Source organism: Aethalodelphis obliquidens, unplaced genomic scaffold (assembly GCF_003676395.1).
Source record: "Aethalodelphis obliquidens isolate GAN/ISIS:26980383/991018 unplaced genomic scaffold, ASM367639v1 scaffold8, whole genome shotgun sequence".
Lineage (NCBI taxonomy): Eukaryota > Metazoa > Chordata > Mammalia > Artiodactyla > Delphinidae > Aethalodelphis > Aethalodelphis obliquidens.
In genome coordinates this window covers 54,696,127-54,723,570 of record NW_020837952.1, presented here as the reverse complement: position 1 = coordinate 54,723,570, position 27,444 = coordinate 54,696,127, and the positions used below count along the sequence as shown (strand labels likewise).

The following is a 27,444-nucleotide window of genomic DNA, read 5'->3' as shown; positions in this document are numbered from 1 at the left end:
TTACCCCTGCCTGTCTCAGCCCTGCACATGCTCACTGGACACCCACCGTGGGCTGGGCCCCCTGTCCCTCAAGAGGTCCTCCAGCAAGGCGCAGTTGGGAGCAGGTGGGAAAAGCCCTCTGCACACTGTGAAGTGTTGTCCAGATGTGAAATGCTGGTGTCATCCCCTAAGCATCTTGGAGCAGGGGGCTGGCAGTGAGGCCCCCACTTCCCAGCTGAGAGATCTTGAACAAATGACCAAACCTCTCTGAGATTCAGTTTCCTCATCTGTACGTCAGGACACACAATACCCGCCTCCCAGTGTTGCTGAGAGGACTAAGCAGAATCACCCCAGGAAGTTTAAAGCCCTGTCTCACGGGAACCAAGGGGAGAATCTGCTGTACTGCATGGGCGAGTCCTGTGAGTCCCATGATGGAGAGTCGGTGCCATGGACGCCCTGGGCCCCTCCCAGGCCTGCCATCCCCTGCCCCTACCGCCCTGGCCTGGCCTGTGAGAATCTAGTCCCAAAGCCAATGGGAAAGGGACCAAGAACACCCGCGGAACGCGGCAGTGGCAGCTGTCCCCCCACCCCACCTGCCCACACCCGGCATCTGCCTACCTGAGCCCTGTCTCCTGGTTCCGCGGGAGTGGGTGCTTTGGATGGCGGGGAGGATGCTGCCAGGCCCTTTCTGGGTGATGAGACCCCGGCTGCCAAGAGACCAGAAAGAGGCTCTGAGGCAGCTGGAGACCCTGGAGGTCCAGGAGGCCCAACCTGGCCTGAGTTTTGAGCTCCGTGGCTACCACCTGAGGGCTGACCACCGACGCAGTGGGACCAGGCTCCCACTTCACACAGGCAGGGGACGCCTCCTTCCAAACTAAGTGCCAAGGGCAAGCAACCCAACCCCTCCAGGCCTCCGCAAAGCGGAACAGTGACTCCCACCGCACAGGGCAGCGTGAAAAATAAGGCACCAGGGACTTCCCTGGTGCTGCAGTGGTTAAGAATCTGCCTGCCAATGCAGGGGACACGGGTTCAAGCCCTGGTCTGGGAAGATCCCACATGCCGCAGAGCAACTAAGCCCATGCCCCACAACTACTGAGCTTGCGCTCTAGAGCCCCCGAGGCACAGCTACTGAACCCCGTGTGCCTAGGGCCCATGCTCTGCAACAAGAGAAGCCACCACAATGAGAAGCCCGGGCACCACAACGAAGAGTAGCCTCCGCTCACCGCAACTAGAGAAAGCCCGTGTGCAGCAACGAAGACCCAACGCAGACAAAAATAAATAAATAAATTTATTTTTAAAAAATAAAATAAAATAAGGCACCAGGACAAGCACAGAACCATCAGCACCCAACATGTGAAAGGACGGGTAGCTTCCTGCCCACGAGGCTGAACAGGTGAAGGGAAGGAAAGAAGAGGAACCACATGGCGCCGGCCTGAAGGTTCAGGAAGATGGGCTGGCTCCCTGGGGCCGAGAAGCTGCCCCACCCAAGCCCAAGTGGGCAGGTGCAGCCCGGAACCCTGCCTGCACGCCCTCGAACCAGAAGAAACCCACCGCCCAGCCCACCCGCCTCCTCCATGACTCTGCTCCTTCATTACTTCAGCAAATACCCACTAAGCACCTACTCTGTACCCAGTGATTAAAATAAAACCCCCAAATTCAGAGACCTGTATACCAAAAGATAAATCAATACTACTGTATGCTAATTCTTTTTTTTTTTTTTTTTTTTTGCGGTACGCGGGCCTCTCACTGTCGTGGCCTCTCCCATTGTGGAGCACAGGCTCCGGACGCGCAGGCTCAGCGGCCATGGCTCACGGGCCCAGCCGCTCCGCGGCACGTGGGATCTTCCCAGACCGGGGCACGAACCCGTGTCCCCTGCATCGGCAGGCGGACTCTCAACCACTGCACCATCAGGGAAGCCTATGCTAATTCTTAAAAATAAAATCCAGGGAATTCCCTGGTGGTCCAGTGGTTAGGCGCCTCCAATGCAGGGGGCCCTGTGTTGGATCCCTGGTTGAGGAACTAAGATCCTGCAAGCTGTGAGGCCCGGCCAAAAAAAAAAAAAAAAAAAATCCAAATTCCTTACTGTGGTCTAAGGTAGCATTGCCAGCACCTCAGGTCACAATCCATTAATGGACCCTGAAATCGACTGAGTGGATGGCAACCAGCATATTGTAAAGATGAATTAGAAGGAAAGATCTGCGGGCATCTCATGTTTTAAGGGGAAGAATCGGTTCCTGAAACTTGTTTCAGTGACATATGTGTACATGAACATGGATTATAATGGGAAACATATTTCTTACCATGAGTCATGGTCAAAAATTTTGGGCCCACTCCCTACCACCACCACTACCCCACCCCCCCACCCCCTACCCCCACCCCAACCCTGGCCTCACCTCCTCCTTCCCCCTCACTCCCCTGGAGCACACAGGCCCCCTGCTGCCCCGTTGCCTGGAATATTCCTCCCCAGATCTTCACATGGCCTCCTTCTCCTCCTTGTTCAAGGCTTAGCTCAAATGTCACCTCCTCAGAGAAGCCCTCCATGACTACTCACCTGAAATAGCCACTTCCTCCTCTCGTTGCTTTTTTTTTTTTTTTTTGCGGTACGTGGGCCTCTCACTGCTGGGGCCTCTCCCGCTGTGGAGCACAGGCTCTGGACGCACAGGCCCAGCAGCCATGGCTCACGGGCCCAGCCACTCCGCGGCACGTGGGATCCTCCCGGACCGGGGCACGAAGCCGCGTCCCCTGCATCGGCAGGCGGACTCTCAACCACTGTGCCACCAGGGAAGCCCCTCTCTTTGCTTTTTATACCATTACCTTATTTTGTTTGCTTATCGGACTTATCTGCAATTATATTAATTACTTTGTTCTCTCTCTCCCTCCCCCATCCTTTAGACTGCAAGCTCTGTGAGTCTGTATCGTTCTCAGCTCTCTCCCTAGCACCTAGCACAGTGTCTGGCACACAGTAGAGGCGAAATAAATATTTGTTAAATGAATGAACAAGTGCCAGGTGCTGGAGTCATGTAGCAGGTCTACAGGGGAGAGGGAGTAATTGAGATACTATGACCAGAGTCTTATATGTTCACCACGGGGCAGGGGGCTATAAGAACACCTGGAGTATATCAGGGCAGGCTGCTTGGAGGAGGCAAAATGTGGGGTGAGAGGATGAGTAGGAAAGAATGTGCCAGAGCATGGGGGGTGAGGACAGGGACTGGAGGATCACCAAGAAGAAAGGCTTAGCAGTAAAGGGATGTGATACATTCAAAGCAGCACAAGAAATTCAGTATGACTACAGCAGGGGCAGTGAGTGGCTTAAGCTAAGTGGGGAGAGGCCCTCAGGGGCCCCGCTAAGAAACTGGGCTTCATCCTGATGACACCACCCCTGTCACCCTGGTAGGGGGGAGGTACCCCTCCTCTGAGTCCCTCAGCCACTGGGCTTCCTTCCGTCACACTCTGGTTCCAGACTAGGCTGTGGCTCCTGGAGGTCAGGGGTCAGCTGACATGCCCAGGGTCACCGGCCTCCACGGAGCCTGGCACGAGATGAAAGGAGAGCACGGCACGGTGTTGTCTCAGCCACAGCCAGCTTCCAAAGTTACCCAGTACAGTGAAAGTCAAGCCTGGTCAAAATTACCCTTGAAATCCCTCCCCTCACCCAGAAGGTACAGAAGAGGACCATCTGGGGGAGCCTAAGAGCCAGCTTCGCCTCCAGCGTTGGAACACCTCGCTGCATTCCCTCTGGTTGAGCAGCAGGTGGGATAAAAATGGTTTGCATTTAGGGGCCAAGCCGTATGGTAGCACAAGCTGTGCCTTTAGCAACAGGAGTTCCCCACAGGCCCAGGGGGTGCTCTTGCCCCGGGCAGAACACGGGGAGCTGGGCCACCAGGGTGACCTCACTCCCAGGGTGCCTGGTGAGGACCGGGAACAAAGTGGGCACCACTGACAGTATTACCAAGGGCCCTGCCCCACCTGCCCAGCCCACAGGTCCCCGGAAGGAGGCCCTCCAGAGAAGAGCTTAGTAGAGGGAGATCGGGGTTTGGCCACAGGGAACCCTCCAGAAGATACGACTGAACTGTGATTCTAGGTGAGCAAGCTAAATTCTAACCAATGGAATAAAAAAGTAATAATAATAGTAACCTTGAGTCCTCAGTAAGGACCAGACACAGGTCATCCTTCCTCATTTACTCCCATCAACCCTGCAAGACGGATGCTGTTCTTATCCTCACTGCAAAGGGGACCCTGAGCCGAGAGGTGACCCTGTGGCCCACTGTCACCCAGACAGTAAATGGCAGCACAGAAACGTTCAGTCCACCTGCCTCTCACCAGACACTCGGCAGTTGAGAAATACTTTCATTTTTATTTCTAGTAAAATACATATAATGTTATTTGTTCAATTATAATATTAATGCCTAGCATTATGGGGGGGATGGGGAGTAACAGATTATTTTAATCTTTTAATTTTTATGTTTTCTATGTTCTAATTTTCTACAGTAAGCATGTTTTACTCCTAGTAAGAAAAAGAAAATCGGTACTTCCTAGAATACTTTTCTTTTAAGAGATGGGCTGAGATTGTCCAAATGGAGAGCAGAGGCTGGAGGAAGGACTGACATGGCAGTGGAGGGGCAAGGTGCCCACCCCCAGAGGACCCCTGACAGCAGTGACACAGCGCAGGAGTTGGGACACCTGAACTTGGTTTTCCTGCTGTGTGACCTTGAGCTCCTCCCTTCCCCTCTTTGAGCCCATTTCCTCTCTGCGGAAGACAAGGCCCAGGAGAGATTCCCACATGGGGACTCTCCAGGCAGGAGGCTCAGTAGCTACCCAGTGACCTGACTCAGGGCCGAGAAATACCCTTGCAGCCTCCCATCCCCCCACCCCCACCCCCCTATCCCACCCCGCACAATTCCCCAGCCTCTTAGTTCTCAGGCCTTGAAGGTCACTGCTGGGGAAGATGCTGCACAACAGCCCTACAGGACCACTTCCCCACTGGAGGAAAAAAAACCCCAGGGAGGTGTCTGCAAACAGGAAGTGAGGGTGGGTGCCAGAGAGGTGAACTCACAGACAGCGGATGAACTCGTCCTGCTTTGTCTCCTCTGACATTATTAATTTTTTTTTTTTTTTCCCCTCACCAAGTGGCTTGTGGGATCTTAGTTCCCCGACCAGGGATTCAACCCGTGCTCCCTGCACTGGGAGCGCCGAGTCCTTAACACTGGACCACCAGGGAATTCCCTCCTCTGACATTATTTCACTCAGTTACTGGTTCACGCGTTTGTTGTCTGTCTACCCCGCCAGGCTATGAGCTCCCCGAAGGCAGCAATCTCCTTCACCGCTGTGTCCCCCGGGCCCAGCACAGTGTTATTTTACTCAATTAATATTTCAGTGAGTGAATGAATGATGAGCTGCCTCCCTGTGCCTGTTTGCACCTCAGAAGACAGTGTGACACATGCCCCGCCCCCAGGGCCAGCCTCCCTGAAGGGCTGCACCCCTCTCACCTTGGCCAGGGCTGGCGAAGTGGTTGTAATATTGGGACACGTAGGTCATGATGCTGAGGCAGTCAGGGACACTCATGGAGACCATGTCACTGGGGTCCAGGAGAGCAGGGATTCCCAGCTCCTTCTCAGCCACTTCAAAGGCCTGGGGGCGTGCAGATGCCAGGGTGGGGGAAGGTTTGAGGCAGGGGGGGGAAACGTGTGGGGTGGGGGGCAGGTGCAGGGGTGGGAGAAGGATGGGGGGTGCACAGAAGCAGTCACAAGCAGGAAGAGGAAGATGAGGCAGGGTCAGTGGGCGCCACTCTGCACAGACCCAGCTTTGCTCAGCGGGATGAGGGCGATGAGGGCAGGGGTGACTGTGACCTGGAGAAGGGGAAGGTCTGGTGCTCCAGGCACAAGTGGGCCAGAGGGGAGCAGGGGGTGGGGAGAGGAGCGGCCAGGGCCCCAGTGCAAGGCAGCTGCTCTGGGAGCTGGTCCATGAGCCCCTCACCTCAGCTCCTGCCCTGCAAGACCCCTGCCCTCCGACACACACGCTCCCAAAACACACAGCCTCGTGGGCTTCCATCTGTCTGGGGGACTCACCAAACGGTTATTCTCGAAGACATTGTCCTTGGAAAGTGAATCAAACTCTCTGCAAGAGACAAAGTGGGGGGGGAGCATTGAGGAGAGGGCTGGGGCAGGGGCGTGACCAGTGGAGGTGACCACAGCCCAGCCAGCCTGGGTCTCAGCAGGGTTGGGGGAGGGGACTCTGGAGGAGGAAACTGAGGCAAGGAACGCGTGCTAATAGAGCGGGGGCTGCCAGGTGGGGCAGAGAATGAGCACACGGCCCCTGGGGGCCTCCAAGCAGAGGCTGGAAATCACTCAGAAGGGGCGGGGTTGAAAAGCCCCAGCTTCAAGTTTATCCCCCAGGAAGCCATGTCCTGACTCAGTGGCAAAGACAAAACTAAGACCAGGACCAGTGCTGGTGACGACAAGGACACCCACAGATTGCTGGCCTCACGCGGAGCACTGGGCTGAGCTCCTGTCTTGAATTTATTTTCAACTCTACTTGGCAGGTATTCACCCCACTTTACAGATAGGGACACTGAGGCCCAGAGAGAGGAAGCCACCCCGGGAAGAGGAAGCCGCCCTGGGAATCCACATTTCTGTTCCTTCCACTGCATGTCACAAACCTGGAGAGCCACACCAACTTGCTGAAACCCTAACCCGGGCCGAAGAGGAACGGTGTTCCAATGGGGCCGGAAATAGAACAAGTCTGAACCAGCCTGGAAATAGTACATTCTCCAGAGCTGCTGGCACTGAACAGTCGGCCAACCCTGCTGAGCCACTCCTGGGGGCACCATCCTTCAGGGAGCAGTGAAGGGTGTCCCAGTTCCTAAGCTGGGACAGGTGAGAAGTGGCAGGGCCTGCCGGAGTAACCTAGCTTTTATTTATTCCCCTCCTCACCTCCTGGCTCCAGCTGCTGGAGTGGCTGAAACCAGCGAAGGAGACCCAGCCTTCTTGCTCGGCAGCCTCCTGGGTGCACCCGCCCCAAGCCTTGTCCTTCTATGGCTGGAAACTGCAGCCTGACTGCCTGAGACCTGGGCCCAGAGGCCAGAGAAGGCAGTACGGCCTCCAAAGTCTGGGTCCCAGGCCCTGTTCTTCCAGGTCAGGCTGTGTGACCTTGGGCGGGTTGGCAGTCCTTGTGGTCTTCATTTTCCCATCTGCAAACTAGGGGAAGCCCTCGTACCACCTCCCAGGCTGGTGGGGAGGACCAGGCTTGTTAGAGGCCGGCCTCACAGACACAAGAGAGCCCTCCTCCTCCTGCCCAGCCGCCTGCTAACTTCTCCAGGCAGAGATCAAGGTACAGTGAACGTGGGCCAAGGCAGGAAGGGGTAGTTTGCAAACCCCAGGAGGTGCCGAAGGCCAAAAGGCGGAGTGGACTGGGGAGGGGATTGTGTATGCACTTCAGCCCCTTTGGCCACCTCTGGCCAGACCGCTTCTTTCTCCCCTCAGCTGGGTCCCGAACTCCTCCCCTTGCTTGGCCACTGCCTAAGAGTGTGACCCCGAGCAAGCTACACAACCTCTCTAAACCTCGGGGACACTGTGACACCAGCCCAGCCCCCAACAAAAGCTTGTTCTGAGGCTGAATGAGACAAAAGCAGCTTGTCTGGGCCGTTTATTTCAGTCTCCCAGCAGTGTTCTTAGAAGGCTAGGGTCACATTTTGTTCACGGCGCGCACTCAACACCCTCCACAGTGCCCGGTCCTTAGCAGGCACTCCATAAATGTCTACTGAATGCATAAATGCCGGAAACAGCGTGAAAACTGTAAAGGTCCCCACGATACTACAATTTTTCCTCCACTTCTCCCTCCCCTACCTTCGTCCCTAATCAACATTTAGGCTTTGGAAACATATTTTCTGAGAGTTTTCGAAGGCTGGGAAGTTCTATTTGGCTCTGGGGGAGGTGAGGAGCACAAAACTGAAACCCACACGGTCCCTCAAGGGACCATGCCTAGATTGGTGCCTAGATTTGAGGAGGGGGATGAGCCCACAGCTCGAGAAGCCTGAACCACTTTAGAAGATGGTGCTTGCCCTCGCCCCTACCCCAGCCCTACTCTCATGGAGATCCTCCCTAGCCATCACCGAGGTCCTCTCTATGCCTCATATAGGACCCGGGCCTCAGTTTTTCTCCCGTGCAATGGGCTGGCAGCCCAGATGCTGGCCTGCCTTGCAAATGAATGCCTGGACCTGATTCTGGATCTCTTCGCAGGAGGGAAGCCCCCTCCACTCCACACGAACTCTAGCCACATCCCTCCCTGTGGCCCCATCCACCCACCCTCCTTAGCCAGCAGGAAGCCCTAAGCACTCTGGCTCAGCCACATCTCCCAGCCCTCCCTGCCCTGTGCTATGGGCTCCAACAGTGCCGCCTGTGTCTCTGCTCAGGTGGTCCCCTCTGCCGGGAATGCCCTTCCCTCAGCCCTGACCCAGCTCCTACTATCTCCTTGAAGTCTATGTGACGGCTGGGAGGCCCTCCCAACCTAGCCCTTTGATACAGCACTTCCCACGTGGAGTTATCAGCACTGCTTATACATCTGTTACCCACATAGGCCATGGGGGACTGTGTGGGGTTTGCCTCTTGGTTGGTTAGTAGTTATTTCCATTACCAGGCACAGTGTCCAGCACAGAGTATAACTCTGCAGACATTTGTGGAATAAACGAAGGAATGAGACACTTTCATCATCCCTTCCTGCTTAATAACACTTCTTATAATAACTAACGTTAATTGAATGTTCATTGTCCCATTTAATTTCTCCCAACAATCCTGTGAGGTAGGTCTTATTATCAACCCCCCTTTACTGACCAGGAAACTGATGCCTGGAGGGATCCAGTGATTTTCCCAAGGTTGCACACCTAAGACATGGAGGAGCTGACCGGAAACCAAGCAGCCTGCACTTTGTGCTGGCAGGCTCAGGTCCATTGCGTGGCTTAGCTTGACACCTAAGTCCTGTCACACACTGGCCAACCCTGCCCCACCACTTGCCCCCCAGCCAAAACTGAAGACCCCTTGAGCCCTCCGCTCTAATGCGTGGGTCCAATCTGGGTGCCCTCCTTCTCCAACCTTCAAGGCGCGGCTCCTGAGCCCCCTTACCCCGGGCCACAGGCACCACAAGAGGCAGCAGCCCACCTACATCTCCACCTCATCTCGTTCGCTTCTGCATCCACACCCCCCAAAACCCTCTCCTCCAGGGCCCACCCCACCACCTACATGGTACAGAATAAATGCATCTACACCATCGAATCCTTGAGGCAATCCTTCCCTTCCTTCCCTCCTTCATCAAAGCCTCCCAGGTGCTGTCTTTGGGGAGCACAGGAGGTGGAACAGACACACAAAGACTCCAGACCCTGTCAGGCTTGGGGAGCCCTGTCCGAGGGGCTGTAAGCAAGACAGACAAAGACCATGACTCTTGTCCCCAGTTTGCAGATGAGACCGGAAGTACAAGGAATGGCAGCTGCCAGATAAACATGCACTCAGTGTTTTATGAATGAATGAATGGAAGAGGTTCCAGGGCCCAAGGAAGAGGGAGCTGAGATAGAAACACCAAGTCAACTGTTCTGGGGTCTGAATAAATTTTCCCGTGGAACCTCACTGGGCACCTGGGGGCAAGAAGAGGCCATTTCACACCCTGGAGCAGCCCATTAGGGCTGTAGGTCAGACCCTAGGGGTATTCATTCAGCCTCCCTGCCCTGCCCCACTGAGGACAGCAGAGTCATGCAGAACACACCTGGGGAGACAGGTCTGTGTCCTAATGGGGAGGGGGTTACATCCATTCATCTGACCTCTATTAACCCAGGGTTTCCTCTGTGTCAGGAACTGTGCTAGTGCCCTGGAAACATGATCGCATGGGGGAATCAAAGCAAGGGGGCCCCACAGAGGGAACAGGCCTCAATGCCCCACGTGGAGGGGGCTGCTCAGAGTGCCTGTTTAAGAGTTTAGTGTAAGAAAGGCCCAGGGTCCCCAGGAGGGCTCGGTGCTCCTTCAAAGAGGCAAGGCCTTGGAGGCTTCGGTGTCCCTTGGGCGGAAATCAGTGCCCTGTGGGCGGGGCCAGGGCCTCAGCAGAAAGACCAGCATGGGAGGCGGGCTGTGTTCCAGTGGGCGGGGTCAAAGAGGCCAAGTGGGGGAGGGGTGCCCTGGGTCAGAGGGTCTCCGCGAGGCGTTGGGGGCCCGCGGGAGGGTGGGAGTCTCGGCCTCCGGGGGCGGCGCCTGCCGCCGCCCCGGCTCCGCGTCACTGAGCGGGGCGGGGGTCCCCAGCTCGAGCCCGCGCCGCCCTGCGCCCCGGCCGGCCGCCCGCCCTCCCGGCACTCACAGCAGGTCGGGCCGGTGCCGGTGCAGGATGGCGCAGAAGGCCAGGCCGTCGCGGAAGGAGCTGCTCAGGTCGCGGATGTCCACGCCGCGGTAGCCCTCGCACTGGCGGCGGCACCAAGCCAGCAGCGCGACCCGCGGCCCCGCCATGAGCCGCGCGGGGCTCGGGCCCGGCTCCGGGCGCCGCCGGGACTGGGCTTCACCCTTGGACCCGGCTCGGGCCGGCTTCCAGCTACGGCTGCGGCTATGATTCCGGCGCGGCCCAGCCGGCGCGGCTTGGAGCTCGGGGCGCGACCCGCTAGCGGCGGGCGCGGGGCGGGGAGGAGGCGGGGCCGCGGCCTCGGAGTCCTCGCTCGGGCTCCGGAGCGGGGTCCCGGATCTGCTGCCTGCTTCCCGCCCGGCCCTGCCCGGACCTGCCCGAGCAGCCGCTGCCCGAATGGCCCGGCCCGGCCGGCCGCCGCCTACTCACTGCCGCCCGCTCCCCTTGCTGTGGGCCGGCCGCGGGCGCGGTCGTCCCGCTGGTCTCGGTCCCCGCCCGCCGCCGCGGGGGAGCGGGGAGGGGGCGGCGGCCTGGCGCCCCACCCAGCGGTGGCTCCGCCCCCCAGACGCGGACCCCGCACCCCCACCCGCCTCACGTGCCCAGCACCCCACCGCCCCTCTCCTCGGCGATCCCGGTCACCCCTTCCCACTCCCCGCCGTGGACTCCTCAAAGAACTCTGGGATGGCCCCTGAACCCCTCACCCACCGCAAACTAGCCCCTCCCCACAGTGACTTCTTCCTCCACCACGCTGCCCACCGGGAAGTCTCCTCTTCCTCCCATCCTGAGTGCTTCCCACTCTAAGGACCTGCAAATCCCCCACATTCCCCTGGCCTGAAACTTTGCGGAGGCATTCTCCCCACCCCCGGCCAATCAGGCAGTTCCCCTGCAGACCCCAAAGCACCCCCAGATGACCACTAGCTTCATTCACCCTGTCTCACCACTCCAAAACACCCTTGACCTACAGGTAGTTCTGTCTGCCACCTTCCCCTCCCCCCAGAGCCGGACCGGGAGACTCCATGCTCCCACCCATGGGACCCCGGGGCCCTTCCCATGGGACGCCACCACCACCACCACCACAGTGGTCCAGGTGTCCACTCAGTGATGTATTGAGCCTGACAAGGGGTCCTGCAGAGTTTTCCTCACCCCCTGTGTAGGGTCAGGGATCTCACCCCTCCCCACTGGGGCATCCTGACTAGGGTTGGGGGGGTTGGGGTCCCATGGGAAGGACCTATGGGAAGCAGGCCCTTGTCTAATGGGACATTGGGTGTCTGGCCTTGGAACCTCTGCAGCCTCATTCTCCTGCTCCCCCATCCAGACCTGGGTTAGCCACCCTCCCCAGAGGCCTCTCCCGACCTCCAGGAGATGAATCAGTTTCCACTAGGCTGCCGTGGCAGTGACATCACTCTGACCAGTGCAATAGTTAGCTGGGATGAGTCTGTCGCACCACTCCCCCCAAAGGAAGGAGCGGGATCCTACTCATCTCTGTCAGCCATCAGCCCTTGGAGGAATGGAAAGAACAGGGGTGTACCAACCCAGGCTGGAATCCTGGCTTTCCCCACTCACTCTGCCGTGTGACCGTGTGCCTCCATGAACCTCAGTTGCCACATCTTAATAATGGGGATAATTCCTGCTTTACAAAGTGGCTGAGAGGAGTAAGATGTGCCTTACAATTAGTCTTCACTCATAAACTCTAACTATTGATACCTGGTGCCTGGTAAACATGCGATAAAATGGATTGAAAACATTTTGTACCCAGCTTGTCCCTTGGACCTTTGTGAGTAAATTATGGAGGAAACAGGCCAACTTGGGGAATCCCACCTCCTCAAAGGTTCACTGAGTCCCAGCTCGGAATACAATTATGACCCAGGGGACCCCAGCTTGCCCGCCTGGGGCAGCCTCACACCCTGGATCTGTCCACAGCTGGGAGGCCACCATCTTGGCCCAGAACGCCAACTTTCAGGTTACCTAGGAAGGGGCTGCCATGAGCCAGGCTGCCTGGCCAGCCCCCTTGGCCCCTCACCAACCCTTCGCTGCTGCCTCCGGCCCTGTCCCTGTGGGAAAGCAACTCTAAGAAAGGAGGGTTCCAGGTACTCTCGTTAAATCAGGGACTTGGGCTCACACACCCACCTTGGCCTCCAAAGACCACCAGTACTCTTCATTAAAGCCCAGGAGGGATTATATTCCTCTCCTCACCAGCCCAAGGGGCTCCCTTCAGGTCCCTGAAGACAGTTTCAGATCTGACCTTGATCCCTTTGCCATGATAGTAGCTCACCCAGCCCAGCCTCTGGGCCCTAATTAGCCATTTGTGGGGTTTAGAAACTCATTATCTGAGTCAGCTCATCATGATAGGAGGCAAGGGCCTCCATGACCACAGCTGTGTGACCACAGGCCAGACAACTCCACCCCTATGAACCCTAATTTCTTACCCTATAAAATTGGGATAATAATCTTTGCCTTGCCTGCGTCCCAAGGTTGTGGGTAATCCGGTGAGATAATGAATGGACAAATGCCGTGCAGGCTGTAAATCCAGGGTTCAGGTGGGAGGTGGGACTGTGTTTACAGGTGAGGCCAGAAGCCACAGACAGCTATGCGAGTCAGGTCACCAGCCCAAAATCATACCAAAATATCAGGATTAGGACGAAGGGATTTGGGCCCTTCGTTTGGTGTGTTTATTTTTTAACTATCAGTTAAGAAGTAAATACACTCTCCTTATCAAAAATTTTAAAATAAAGCTAAAGTTCCTACTTGACTGTCTCCCTCAACCCCAGTCCCCTCCTAAGATGTAGGCACGGTTGTCAGTTTTTTGTTTTTTTAATATTTATTTATTTATTATTTATTTGGCTGCGTTGGGTCTCTAGTTGTGGCATGCACACAGGATCTAGTTCCCTGACCAGGGATCGAACCTGGGCCCCCTGCACTGGGAGCACAGAGTCTTAACCACTGGACCACCAGGGAAGTCCCATGGTTGTCAGTATGAAGTCGAACCTTCCAGACCTTGTGCATGCATTTATATTCAAACATGGATTCAACAAATATTGACCAAGTACCTGCTCCTTGGCTGGGGAGCTCCAGGGTAGATAGGGTGAACAAGACAGGATCCCTGCCCTCATGGAACTAACATTCTAATGGAGAAGACAGGCAGGGAACAAATAAAGCAACAAAGATCATTTTAGATGGTGAAGGGGGCTTGGAAGAGAATAAAGTAAGACACTGTGACAGAGAACCATGGGAACAGACGGGGCTTCCAGGGAAGGCCTCTTTGTGGTGGGAACATTTGAGCTGAATGACACCCATCCCCCAAGAAAGCAAGTCGGATGCGAGCCAGTGAGAGATCATTGCAGGTAGTTGGAATCCTTCTAATTTATTCCCAGTAATAGCACGAGGCAGGATCCTGGCAGGGAAGTGCTGGCTAGTGTGGTGAGTGAGACAGGCTAGTGACTACTCTTCGTCCAGAATGATAAGGGGCAAAGGAAAAAGAAGCCCGAAGGAAGAGCAGGCGTCCAGAGGAGGGCCCTGACTAGTCTGGGAAAGGATGCCATACTTTCCACTTCCCATTCTTCCTGCCAGCCTGCTTTGCAGGAGGGCTGTGATGGAGGGAGATGCAAAGGCAGAATGAAGAAAAACCCCACGGGGTGGGGGGGGAGTGGGGGGAGAAGCTGATGTCGAATGAGCACTGGTGGGAATGGCTGAGTGAATGAATGACCAGCACTTACAGCTTACACTTATTTTCACACACAGATCTCAAGGTAAATTTCAGAAAGATGAAAGGGAGAGGAATGGCCATGGTGGGGACCTGGAGAAGCTGAGGGGGAAAAGAATGTCATCATTGCCTCTGGGAATCTCTGGCTGTTGAGTCCCCACCTGACTCTGCGCCTGCTCAGAGGCGGGGGCTGGGGGCCGCTTCTCTCTCAGAGCCGGAAGTCCACCTGTGTCTGTGCGTTCCTGGGTGTGGGAGGTGATGCCTGGTTGGCCCCATTTCACTCACCACCTACTCTCTTTGCCACTGACTTGCTGGGAGACCCTGGATAAATATGTCACCTGTCAAAGGTTCAATGTCAATATCTATAAAAGGTGGGCCTTTGCCCACCTTGGGATGCAGTAGGCCTGTTTCTAGGACTCTATCCTCCAGAAATACTATCCCAGGGGCCTCAAGATGCACATACAAAGATGGTCATTGTTCGCTAACAGCAAAGCACTGGGAGCAACCTAAATGTTCATGAGGGACAGCATAATTGAGTTTCAATACAGCTGGAAAACAGAAAACCACCAGCTGTTAAAAAGAGCGTCCTGGGGGATTTCCCTGGCGCTCCAGTGGTTGAGACTCCACGCTCCCATTGCAGGGGACGCAGGTTCTGGTCGGGGAATTAGGATCCCACATGCCCACGGTGTGGCCACACACAAAAAAAATATCCTGGAAACAACAAGGTCCTACTGTATAGCACAGGAAACTATATTTAATATCCTGTGATAAACCATAATGGAAAATAATATGAAAAAAAAGAATATATATATGTGTATAACTGAGTTACTTTACCGCACAGCAGAAATTAACACAACATTGTAACTCAACCATACTTCAATAAAATTTTTTTTTTTTTTTTTTTGCGGTACGGGGGCCTCTCACTGCCGTGGCCTCTCCCGTCGCGGAGCACAGGCTCCGGACGCGCAGGCCCAGCGGCCATGGCTCACGGGCCCAGCCGCTCCGCAGCACGTGGGATCCTCCCGGACCGGGGCACGAACCCGTATCTCCTGCATCAGCAGACGGACTCTCAACCACTGCGCCACCAGGGAAGCCCAATAAAATTGTTTTTAACAAGTGTCATGGAAATACATCCTCAAAAGAAGTGAAAAAAGCTAGCTGTAAAATAACAGATATACTAGGATTCCATTTTTGCAAAACAAAATTTATATATATATAACATATATATCATGTATACTTATGTATATGAACATGTACATGTGCAGATATATGGAATTTTAAAACATCACAAAGAAAGGAAAAAATCTACCCAAATGCTGTCAATGGTTCACTATGGGAGTGAGATGGGGGTGTGGCAAACTCACTTTTTTTTTTTTTAATAAACTTATGTATTTATTTATTTTGGGCTGCGTTGGGTCTTCGTTGCTATGCGCAGGCTTTCTCTAGTTGCGGTGAGCAGGGGCTACTCTTCCCTGCGGTGCGCGGGCTTCTCATTGCGGTGGCTCCTCTTGTTGCGGAGCACGAGCTCTAGGCGAGAGGGCATCAGTAGTTGTGGCTCACGGGCTCTAGAGCGCAGGCTCAGTAGTTGTGGCGCACGGGCTTAGTTGCTCTGTGGCATGTGGGATCTTCCCGGACCAGGGCTCGAACCCATGTCCCCTGCATTGGCAGATGGATTCTTAACCACTGAGCCACCAGGGAAGTCCCAGATTCACTTTTTACAAGTCATTATGGTCCGAATTTGTAACAACAGCAGGCATAACTTTTTAAAATAACAGTTTTGAGATATAATTCACATACCATAAAGTTCACTCTTGTGAACAATTCGTGGTTTTTAGTATATTCACAGGGTTGTGCAACCATTATTTTATTTAGAATATTTTCATTACCCCCCAAAGTCTGTACCCATTAGCACTCACACCCAATACCTGCCCGCCACCCCTGCCCCACCCCTGGCAACCACTATTCTGCTTTCTGTGTATTTGACTCCTCTAGGCACCTCCTATAAGTGGAATCATCCAATATTTGCTGCTGATTAATTTTAGACTCTTGCTCTGATCATAATCTTAACCAGTCACTTGAAAAAACAAATGAACTTTCTCATACCAACACAACATCGTTTGCAGTTTAATTAACAGTGCTAGAAGCGAAAGGGGCTCTAATTTTAAAACAAAAGCAGCCCCAAATAAGCAAGAGGAGATTTGCTCACACAGAGGGCCACAGCAGGTCACTGGAAGACAAGAAATCCAGGTAAGTCAGGTAGAGCAAGTATAACTTCATAATGAAAAGAATAACAGGGGAGGGAGCAGGACTTTAGGAAGTGGACCATCCTTCCAGTCTGGACAGCTTGGAGCCTCAGTACCTGTGAGCTTCTAATTCTAGGATTTCATTTTTCTAAGCTTCTCTGACTCCAAGATCCATGTGGGTCTGACCACTGTGCTTTTCTCTCAGGGCCCTACCCAGGCCCTTGGCTCTGAGCTGCTCGCTGGGGGAGCAGGGCCCTGTGGACAATAGGAACATTGTGGGACCTCGGAAGCTGGGGCCTGGAGGCATGTGGGAGGTTTCGCTGCTCTCCTGGTCCTCACTTCGCCACAGGCATGCCCTGAGCGTGCCAGGACAGCATCCTGCGCCCCCGTCCCAGCCTGCCGGGATGAGCCTCGGTTTCCTGGAATCCCAGCAATGTCTGAGGATAGGCAGCTATTCCAAGCCATTCTCCACAGACCCTACTGTTCCCCACATACTGTATACACATTCTGGAAAATCGGTCTGGGATTGGGCAAGTAAGTTTGAACCCTTACCCCAAAATGAAACAACTCTCCAATTAAACCCTCCAGAGCAGAGAGGACCATGTGCTGTCCGTCACTGGGAGGGTTCTCTCTGAGCTGGGAGATACTCCTACTTTGCCTTCTGGGTCTGTCCCCGGAGCGGAGGCAGGTCAAAGAAGCCACTGAAATATCCAGGCTGGAAAGGACCCTTTGGGAGCATTTAGCAAAGCCCCTCAGTATACAGGAGACTGGAGCCAAGGAGGGGAGGTGCTTGCCCAGGATGATAGAGGCAGTTAGAGGGGGAGCTGGGGCCGAACCCCATCCCCAGCCCCTTACTCTCCATGCTACAGGATGCTTGGGAGGCCCCAGCCTGCCACGCTGTCCCCCACCCCTTTTGGCTTCCTCTGAAACACGTATTGCTGCTGTTCCAAATCCTGCACAGGCTTCAAGGCCCAGCCCAGACATCACCTCCTCCCTGAAGCCTTCCCTGACAGGCCCAGATGGAAGCCACAACTCCAGGTCTTCTTACAGATTCCCACCCTTGAATTAGATGGAAACTACAGGGAAATCCTTGCCAATTTCAGAGAGAAATTTCCACATGCCTACCCTGGAGGGACTGGCAGGCCAGTGTGGGAGACAGACATGTAAACAATCACAAAAAACAGTCACAGAAAGACAAGACGAGGGAGGTGATATAGAGATGGACAAAGTGCTATAGCACTTCCACAAGGAGCCTCTCATCTCCTGTCCGAGAACTGAGGCTTTATCCCTGAAGGCTGTGTGGAGGAAACGGCATTTGAACAGTGGCTCACACTGTGTGGCATTTATTTGTGCATATGTGTCTCTCCCCATTAGGCTGTGAGATCCGATCCTTAAGAATATTTTATTTATTTATTTATTTATTTATGGCTGTGTTGGGTCTTCTTTGTTACGTGCGGGCTTGCTCTAGTTGTGGTGAGCAGGGGTTACTCTTCGTTGCGGTGCACAGGCTACTCAAGGCTTCTCATTGCGGTGGCTTCTCTTGTTGCGGAGCGTGGGCTCTAGGTGCACGAGCTTCAGTAGTTGTGACACGCGGGCTCAGCAGTTGTGGCTCGCGGGCTCTAGAGCGCAGGCTCAGTAGTTGTGGTGCACGGGCTTAGTTGCTCCGCAGCACGTGGGATCTTCCCAGACCAGGGCTTGAACCCACGTCCCCTGCATTGGCAGGTGGATTTTAACCACTGCACCACCAGGAAGTCTCCAATCCTTAGGAATATTGATGGCTTGGGACATTCCTGGTGGTCCAATGGTTAAGAATCTGCCTTCCAATGCAGGGTACTTGGATTTGTTCCCCGATTGGGGAGCTAAGATCCCACGTGTCAAGGGGCAAACTAAGCCTGCACACCACAACTACTGAGCCTGCGCGCTCTAGAGCCAATGTGCCACAACTAGAGATCCCACGTGCTGCAATGATGAGTCCGTGTGCCACAACGAAGACCCAATGCAGCCTAAATAAATAAATATTTTTTAAAACATATTTTAAAAATGTATATGTATAGCTGATTCACTTTGTTATAAAGCAGAAACTAACACACCATTGTAAAGCAGTTATACTCCAATGAAGATGTTAAAAAAAATATACTGATAGATAACCTTTACTGACACTAACTGTATGCTAGACATTGTGTGTGTGTGTGTGTGTGTGTGTGTGTGTGTGTGGTGTTTTCTTCTTTCTTTCTTTCTTTTTTTTTTTAATTAATTAATTTATTTATGGCTGCGTTGGGTCTTCGTTTCTGTGCGAGGGCTTTCTCTAGTTGTGGCAAGCGGGGGCCACTATTCATCGTGGTGCGCGGGCCTCTCACTATCGCTGCCTCTCTTGTTCTCTGCGGAGCACAGGCTCCAGATGCACAGGCTCAGTAATCGTGGCTCACGGGCCCAGTTGCTCCGCGACATGTGGGATCTTCCCAGACCAGGGCTCGAACCCGTGTCCCCTGCATTGGCAGGCAGATTCTCAACCACTGCGCCACCAGGGAAGCCCCTTTCTTTCTTTTTTTTTAATTTTGGCTGCACCACGCAGTATGTGGGATCTTACTTAGTTCCCCGACCAGGGATCGAACCTGTGCCCCCTGCAGTGGAATTACAGGGTCCTAACCACTGGACGTACAGGGAATTCCCATGTGGTGTTTTTCTTGTTAATGTGCATTACCTCTGGTTTCTCACAACTCTGTGAGCTTCACATGATCACTGTTTACTAATGAGGATAAAACTCTGAGAGGGTAAAGCCCTCTCGAAGCCACACAGCTGTCAAAATATGGTCAGGACGCCGTCTGGCTCTTTCTGACTTCACAAAGAACTTTCACCACAAGGATGTGCCGCTGGTGGACTGAGGCCAGCATCGTGTCTGGTTCACCCCTGCATACCTAGTTTTCACTATAAGTTCATTCACTGCTATGTACCTGTGAGTTTGGTGAGCAAGAACCTCCCAGGTGCCCCATGTCTGCAGCCCCTGGCAGCCCTGGCAGCAATGCTCCTGAAACCGTGCACCTCACATTGGGACCTGAACCTACGTGCCGGGACTCGAACCCACGCAGCCGGGACTCAAACCCAGCCCAAACCCACAGTGTTCCAACGGAGATCACACACCTGGTTTCAGGACTTAATGAAGCTCAGGTTCTTGATGTCTCATCATAGAAAGAATTCAGTGAGAGACAAAGTGGTAGGTAAGAAGTGGATTTATTTAGAGAGAAACACACTCCACAGACAGAGCGTGGGCCATCTCAGAAGGTGAGAAAGGCACTAGGGTACTGGGTTGTCAGTTTTTATAGGGGTGGGTAATTTCATAGGCTAATGAGTGGGAGGAGTATTCCAGCTATTTCAGGAAGGGGCGGGGATTTCCAGGAAGTGGGCCACTGCCCACTTCTTGATCTTTATGGCTGATCTTGGAACTGCCATGGCGCCTGTGGATGTGTCTTTAGCTTGCTGATGTGTTACGGTGAGCATATACTGAGGCTCAAGGTCTAGTGGAAGTCGACTTGTCTGCTATCTTGGACCCATTTGGTTTTAATCAGTTTATGTCATGTCCTCGGGCTATGTTATTCTTTCAAAGGTTGTGCCCTGGGCTTCCCTGGTGGCGCAGTGGTTGAGAGTCCACCTGCCGATGCAGGGGACGCGGGTTCGTGCCCCGGTCCGGGAAGATCCCACATGCTGCGGAGCGGCTGGGCCCGTGAGCCATGGCCGCTGAGCCTGTGCGTCCAGAGCCTGTGCTCCGCAATGGGAGAGGCCACAACAGTGAGAGGCCCGCGTACCGCAAAAACAAAAACAAAGGTTGTGCCCTGCCCCCTTCCCTCCTGTTTCACTCCCAGCTCACTTCCGATGGCAATAAACAGGACTAGCACTGGAAGGCTAACAGGGTTGGTGCTCGGATGCAGATGGAATGTTCTAGGCCCTAACTAAGTTGGGTTCCTGTGGCTCTGCAGTGGGGCTCAGGGGCAGAAATTTGGCAGGAAGGAGGGAGAGGGAGGCCAGAGGGGCCTGACTTAGAGTTGGGTCTGCAAAGCCAGCCCTCGTTTATGCTTGGACTCTTTAGGGGTGACTGGGGTTACAGTTGAGGTCCTGGGGCCTGGAGCCCTCTCAACTACCCCTCAGTATCAACCCAGCCCGATCTGCAAGTCAAAAGCAGGCAGGTGGGAAACAGTTTCTGAGCCTCCCTACCCCAGGAAGGTCACCTCTCCTCTGAGGACCAAGTGACAAGGAAGGGGCTGTCAGGCTGGAGAGATTTCTGTCAGCCAGAAGGTCAGACCACCTGCCAAGGCTGTCAGACGCTAGAAAAGGACTGTTTGTCTCCCACCTACCTGACTGTCTACACGGAACTGTGAGCAAGGCAGCTCTTCCCATTTGAAACAGAACATGAGACTTTCCTGCAGAAGCTCTGAGTGAGTTGTTTTCCCGGTAGATAGAACAGAGAGAGGTTAGCAAGGGCGAACCTCATCTCCAGGTGACACAATACAACACAACTGGGACGGGTAAGGGTAACAGCAAACACTTGTATCATGCTCGACAGCTTTATGTGCTGAGGCTCAGAGGGGCCCAGGGAGGCAGGTGGGGAAGAACTACTCACTCCATTTGATGCACGAGGAAGCAGAGGCCCAGAGAAGTTAAGCAACCTGCCTGAAATCTCCCAGCTTCTAAGAGGGCAGTGTCAGGACTTGTATCTAGGCCCCCTGCCTGATCAGAGAGTGGAGAAGGCCACCCTCCAGGTCCACCAGCCCCAGGGAGAGAAATGGGAGTGGGGGTGGGAACAGGAGGAAGGTACCTTAATCAAGGGCGGGGCCAGGAATACAGCCGCAGGTTTGATAGGAATGTGGAGCTGGGAACCGGGATGACTTGCTGCTTCCGGTACCCGCCTCCTTCTCAGAAACATCAGGAAAGTTGCTGGTCAGGCTTTGGATCAAATTGGCCGCCCCCTGCCTCCCTCTCGACCTCTTCCTGATGTGCTTCCCCCACCCCACAGCCTGGCTCCTGACCCCAAGCCACAGCCCAGGCCGGCCCCTCTCCAGTGTGCGGGGCAGGTGGGCACGGGGATGAAAGGCCATCAGGAAGAAGAGCCAGTGCAGCACACCCACACTCTTCATTTGCTGAAGAGTGAATACATTCATCATTTATTCACTCTATGCATCTGCCTTCTAGAAAGGATTTAAGGCACACCATCACTTATTGATACACTTATATCGTTTCATTTGATGAACCCCATTGATTCACTTCCTTGTACCTTCATCATTCATTCATTCAACTAATTCTCTTTATTGCAAAGGCCATTGCTCCCAACTGCTGCCTCCCTTTTCTCAGGTATTCACGGGGGCTCCTGGCCCATTTAATCCTAGAATGTTACCCAGAATTCTAGAACTGCAGGGCTGCAGCCTTCAGACAACAGCAGGTCTCAGTGCCTCATTTTGCAGATGAGGAGGTGGTCAGTATCCACCGAAGGCCAAGGCCATTCCGGGAAGAGAAGCCCCATCTGGGGCTTGCAGTCCAGTCCACACTGTGGAAAGGAAGCCAAGGCCACCAGAGGCTGGTCTGTGTGGCGAGGAACCAGCTCCAGCCTTGGGGTCTGAAGAGCAGGGTTCCGGCCCCAGCTGTTCACTGCCTCTGCCCAAGTCTTACACCCTGGGCATCTCCACCTGGATGTCTCACAGGGTCCTTGAACTCCTGTCTGAACCCAGTTCTCTACCCACCTTCACATGCTTCCTGTTTCAAACCTGCCCACTCACCCCATCTCAATCGTGGTTCCGCTGTCTCCGCAGCTGCAAAAGCCAGAAGACTGGGCATCTCCCCGCCCCTGCCCCTGCATATCTGGCCAACTGCCAAGTCCTGCCCTCTGTAACCTCCCAAATGGCTCTTGAATTCTCCAGCCTCTCTCCACCCCTGCTGCCACCACTCTGCACGAGCCCCAGCTCCTCTACAGCTGGGCTGCTCTAGACAAGTGTCTCAGCCTCTCTGTGAACTGGTCTCCACACTGTCCCTACACAGACTTGCCTTGGGTCCACCAACGAGCAGGGAGTAGAGAAAGCCCCTGGGTGAGTCTGCAGGCTCCGAGTCCCAGCTCCACCATGAAGTAGCCTTGCTGATCCATATACTCTATGCCTGTGATTTCCAAGGTCATGGCCAGCTAATAATAATGGACTTCATTCGCTAATCACACACTACAGCCAGGTGCTGTGCTAAGTACTTTATATAATTTAATCAAGTGAAATGCTACCCATTTTATAGATGAGGAAAGTGAGGCACTGAGAAGCTAAGTAACTTGGCCCATGGTTACACAGCTAGTATGTGGAGTCGGGATTCAAACCCAGGTCTGGCCAGGCCCGAGCCACACACTTTGCTGTGCTGCCTTCTCTTGCCGGTGCAGGAACTTTTGGTAACTGGCACCACCCAGAGCTCCCCATTCCCTGCTAATTAAACCCTCACTCCCTTTATGCGTGGGAGGATTATGAACCTGCTTCTTCCACTCCAGGCAAGCTGGAATAAAAACCCTGCGAACTGGCTGCAGCTGCTTAAAGCCCTGCGTTCCTCAAGCTGTACCAGGCGGAGTTCAGCTGTGCCTGCCCCCTCACAAGGGCTGCCGGCTGCCCAGCACTGCCGCGGGACATGGGCCAAGACACTGGGAAACGGCCCAAGCCAGGCTCTCACACACTGGCTCTGTGTGACCTTGAGCTCCTCAAATGGCCCATCTACTGGTAAGAAGGGTGCTGAGGCTGATGTGTATAAAACTGATGACTAATAAGAAGCTGCAGTATAAAAAAACAAACAAACAAAAGAACCACTAATACGAAACTTTCTTTGGGTTATTTGTATGGAAATATGTTAATATAAATGTTTCAGACATTACATGAAATTTCTAAAAATCTTATATGTTCTGGTATAATGTTATAAGTCATAATTCTAGTTATTACTTTAAAATGTATATCTCAGAAATAACTAAATTTCCTTGTCAATTGCATTATTATGAACTTTCATCAAATCTTTAACCGTGGTCATTTTTAAGTCTTTTGTCATTTACAGACAGTTCTGGGTGTACTCTGATGCTTTCGCAAAAATGTTCCTATAAAAGGGTTCCATCTTCAAGGAATTCATGGAAAAGACTCTGACGAGGACAGGTTTCTGGTAGCTGACTATACTGCTGAACTGAATGAATAAGCATTTTCAGAACTCTAATGGAAAACTGATGAATTTATAAAAGTGCTAACAAAAGATCAAGATGAAAAAAAATTAATTACATGGACTGAGTGAACTGATGAGGATGATTATAATTTTTGTGACTTTCTGTTTGAATAAAAAAAAATTCCCACAAGGACTCAGAGGCAAAAAATATACAAATCAATTTTCACTGCAAAGTAAAGGAGCTGTTACAGTGGAGGATTACTGGACTGAATGCCAATATTATGACATAGCATGAGTGTGTTTCATGTTTGGTAATTGCAATCATTGTTGCTTTTATTGTGGTCATCCACTTACAATGCTTCGTGTCAGTTTATTTATCTCTTGTAAAAATAAAATGCAGTGTGTGTGCGTGTGAAAAAAAAAGTGAATGCATGTTATATTTTATTAATAAAATACACATAAAAGGACTTCCCTGGTGGCGCAGTGGTTGAGAGTCCGCCTGCCGATGCAGGGGACACAGGTTCGTGCCCTGGTCCGGGAAGATCCCACATGCCGCGGAGCAGCTGGGCCCGTGAGCCATGGCCACTGAGCCTGCGCGTCCGGAGCCTGTGCTCCGCCACGGGAGAGGCCACAACAGTGAGAGACCCGCGTACCGCAAAAGAAAAAAAAAAAGCACATAAAATATTTTCCCCAAAACCTAAAAAAAAATAAAATAAAATTTAAAAATAAAGTTTACTGTTAAGAAGCAGAAAAAAAAAAAGAGTGCTGAGGGACCGGGTGAGACACAACACACCTTGACCTGGCATAAATTTAGTGACGGAGACAGGAGACTCTGACATGAACTATGAGACTCTGGTGGTGAAACCAAAACAAGTTAACACCGGGGGTGCTCAGGTGCGTCTATATCCTATGAGTCACCAGTGCCAAATGTCAGGACTGGTTGTGGGTACAGAAGAGACGGTACTGCATGGGCCATTCTTAACGAGGCCAGGGAACCAGGGTGTACACAGGCACTGGGGGCGGGGGTGCAGTAAGGCCTGGCTGGCACTGGCCTGGCGATCCAAACGCTTGGCAGGATCCCAATGCTGCCACTCGTTAGACTCCAGCAAGGTAACAGATGAAGTGCCTGGAAAGCTACCAAGAGCTCTATGAATGTTTGGACTTATTACATATTAACTAAGAGGCTGCTTTTGGTTTTCCTTCCTTTTGGAGGAAGGATGGCATTCCAGAGACAGCACAGCCTTTAGAGCTGGGCTGACCTGGGTTCTGTCCTGGGTCCTCTTTAGCTCTGGGAACTTGGACAAGTTGTGTAACCTCCCTGGTGGAGAATGGCCTCCTAACTCAGACTTAGTCACAGCCTTTATAGTCTCGACAAGGCCTATATGACTCCCCATGACCGGGAGCTTCACTGGTCTCTGGCCTCTTCCTCCCTCGCCCTTGCTAGCTCTGCTCCAGCTGGCCTTTTCACTACATTCTCTCAACATACAAAACATGCTCTGACCTCAGGGCCTTTGCACTTGCAGTTTCCTCTTCCTAACACTTTCTTCAGGTATCTGCAATGTGGCCTCCTTGCCCACTGCGTGTCTCTGACCAAATGATACCAATTAGTGTGATCTCTTCTGACCATCCAATTCAAAGGGGTAACTCCTACCCTGGATTTTTCTGCACAAGATACCTCGCCATCCAACATACTATATATGCTTTACCACCTGTCTCCACTCATTAGAATTTAAGTCCCATAAGGACAAGGGCTTTTTTTCTTTATAACTGAAAAATTGTTATTTGTTTTCTAGGGGTTTTGTTTCTTACCCACTTCCTTTTCCCTCTCACCTAGCAGTGCCTGGCTGGCTCACTTGTAGAAAAAAGGATACAACCTTCTGTGCATAAAATCCTATAATGTGCCTGATACACAGCAGGCATTCTATTAGACACCTAGAGCTGCCGCAGCAAATTACCACAAAGTTAGTGGCTGAGACAGAAACTTCTTCTCAGTTCTGGAGGTGAAAAGTCCAAAATCAAGGTGTCGGCTCTAGGGGAGAGCACTTCCTCGCCTCTCGTAGCTTCTGGTGGCTCCAGGCGTTTCTTAGCTTGCGGCTGCATCTCTCTAATCTCTGCCTGTCTTCATGTGGTCCCCTCCTCCCTGTGTGTCTCTGTGTCTAAGGACACTTGTCATTGGATCTAGGGGCCACCTGGATAATCCAGGGTGCACTCATCTTGAGATCCTGAACTCACATCTTTATCCAAACGTCACACTGATAAGTTCCAGGGGTTAGGACATAGACGTATCTTTTCGGGGACCAGCCTTCATTAACTACTAGGAAACAAGGATACAGAAGAGCTTATGAATTCCAAGCACGGGGGAGAAATAAATAACTGAGCATCTCACTTATTCCTCACGACTGCCCAGTAAGGCAGATTCTACTATCCTTGTTTACATGCAAGGAACGGGGCTCCTGCAAGCAGGAGCTTCCACCCCAAGAGCCACACTGGTGTCCACCCGAGTGACAGGTGACACCCCAGATAAGGAGGAAGCCAGTTCACCCAGCTCCAGCCACTGCCATCCCCATGCCAAGCCCCTGGAGCAGGCCCAGCTCTGCCTGGCCGCAGGCTCTAGGGACCCTCAGGTGTGCCCAGAGGTCACATAGTAAGTTAGTGAGACAATTCAGACTTGAATCTAGGTGTCATGCCTTCAAGCCAGCGGCTCTTTCCATGTTCTCAAGCTCCCTTATAACCAGAAAACTCAAAAGGAACCAGCACAAAGCCTAGCTTCAGAATTCACAGCAACCCTGTCACTGGGTGGGGGGTAGCAACCTCATCAGCTACACCCATCCAAGTTCCAGGAAATACCCCTTGCTTTGGAGCTAATATAGACCACGCAGCGCGGCACACAGGATCTTACTTCCCAGACCAGGGATGGAACACGTGCCCCCTGCAGTGGAAGCGCGGAGTCCTAACCACAGGACCGCCAGGGATGTCCCGACCATGCAGTTTTTGATGGGGTATTTATTGCTGTTTCACCTCTTGCTGCCAGTCTTAGGGTAGGGCTTTCTAAAGTAAAACCACAAGTTTGAGAAACGAAAGACCTGCCTTCACTACCTACTGCTTTGGCCTTGGACAAGCTATTTAATTACTCTGAGCCTCACTTTCCTCATCAATAAAACCAGGATTCCACATCTACCCATCTCCAGAGTGAGATAATGCATGAACAGTGTTCAGACCATTCTGAGGGCCTTACTCCTGAATATAAAGTTTCTACAGCTCCAGGAACACTTGATCTTTGATGGGTAGGTTGTGTGAGTTACCTGAGACAACCAGTTTCAGTAAAGTTTGTTATTATTATAGATCAGTATGATCTGTGCTTTGTTAGAAAAGATTAGAAATTGGCTCTGATGACAGTGTGGGCTGCTCGGTTTGGGGATGCAGAAGATGCCATCTCAAAGAAATACCCAAGATGGCAGATCCCATATGGTTGTTTAAGGGAGGGATGGCAGAGAGAGGGAAAAACGGACACAACTCAGCTGTGACTGGCCGTGAAGGTTCCGGCAGACAAGCAGTAGCTCCGAACCTCACTGAGGGTGGGAGAGGCTGCCCACGACATAAACCAAAGTTTTCAGTGTGAAAAGTCAGGAGACCTGGGAGCAGAAGACAGCAGAGTTTGGAGCCAACTCTTTGCTTTTCCTTATAACTACGTGACCTCGATCAAGTCACTTAACTCCCCGAGTCTGTTTCCTCATCAGTGAAATGGGGATCCCACTAAACCCGAGCTGTGAAGTATAGGCAATGTACATGGATTCCTTTCAGCACGGTCCTGGCAGTAGGTGTTCAGTAGTTCCTTCCTGAAACCCAGCACTTCCACGAACATGCACGCAAATTATGGCAGGTCATTAATGCTCACAGGAGTCTTGTGAGATGCAGATAAGATACTGAATATGAAAATGTCCTGTATACTGCTTTATGAATCCAGGGATTAAATAATTCAAACACCAATAACGAATGCATCAGGAGAAA

General features: G+C 52.8%; 1 protein-coding gene and 1 long non-coding RNA gene across 6 annotated transcripts in view; one reads left to right on the top strand and one right to left on the bottom strand.

Moving 5' to 3' along the window:
• MICALL1 (MICAL like 1) overlaps nucleotides 1-10,762 on the bottom strand; it is a 31,635-nt gene extending 20,873 nt beyond the window's left edge. Inside the window, exons 1-4 of one of the 5 annotated variants that reach the window (XR_003433001.1) lie at nucleotides 10,306-10,762; nucleotides 6,042-6,090; nucleotides 5,463-5,604; nucleotides 598-686 (exon numbers count right to left, since the gene is read on the bottom strand). Coding sequence is in view for 4 of the 5 variants with exons in the window: in XM_027107608.1 (XP_026963409.1) it covers nucleotides 598-686; nucleotides 5,463-5,604; nucleotides 6,042-6,090; nucleotides 10,306-10,451 (426 nt within the window). In the remaining variant the exon portion in view is untranslated. Of the gene's footprint in view, nucleotides 1-46; nucleotides 224-597; nucleotides 687-2,062; nucleotides 2,328-5,462; nucleotides 5,605-6,041; nucleotides 6,091-10,305 lie in introns of those variants that run through there. The other 4 variants (XM_027107608.1, XM_027107607.1, XM_027107610.1 and 1 more) reach the window with 4 other exon arrangements.
• A 5,216-nt stretch (nucleotides 10,763-15,978) lies between these two features.
• LOC113621014 (uncharacterized) lies at nucleotides 15,979-23,546 on the top strand. Its single transcript, XR_003433000.1, has 3 exons — nucleotides 15,979-16,288; nucleotides 22,790-23,012; nucleotides 23,338-23,546. It is a non-coding gene; the product is annotated as an uncharacterized LOC113621014 (long non-coding RNA).
• The last annotated feature ends 3,898 nt before the right edge of the window (nucleotides 23,547-27,444 follow it).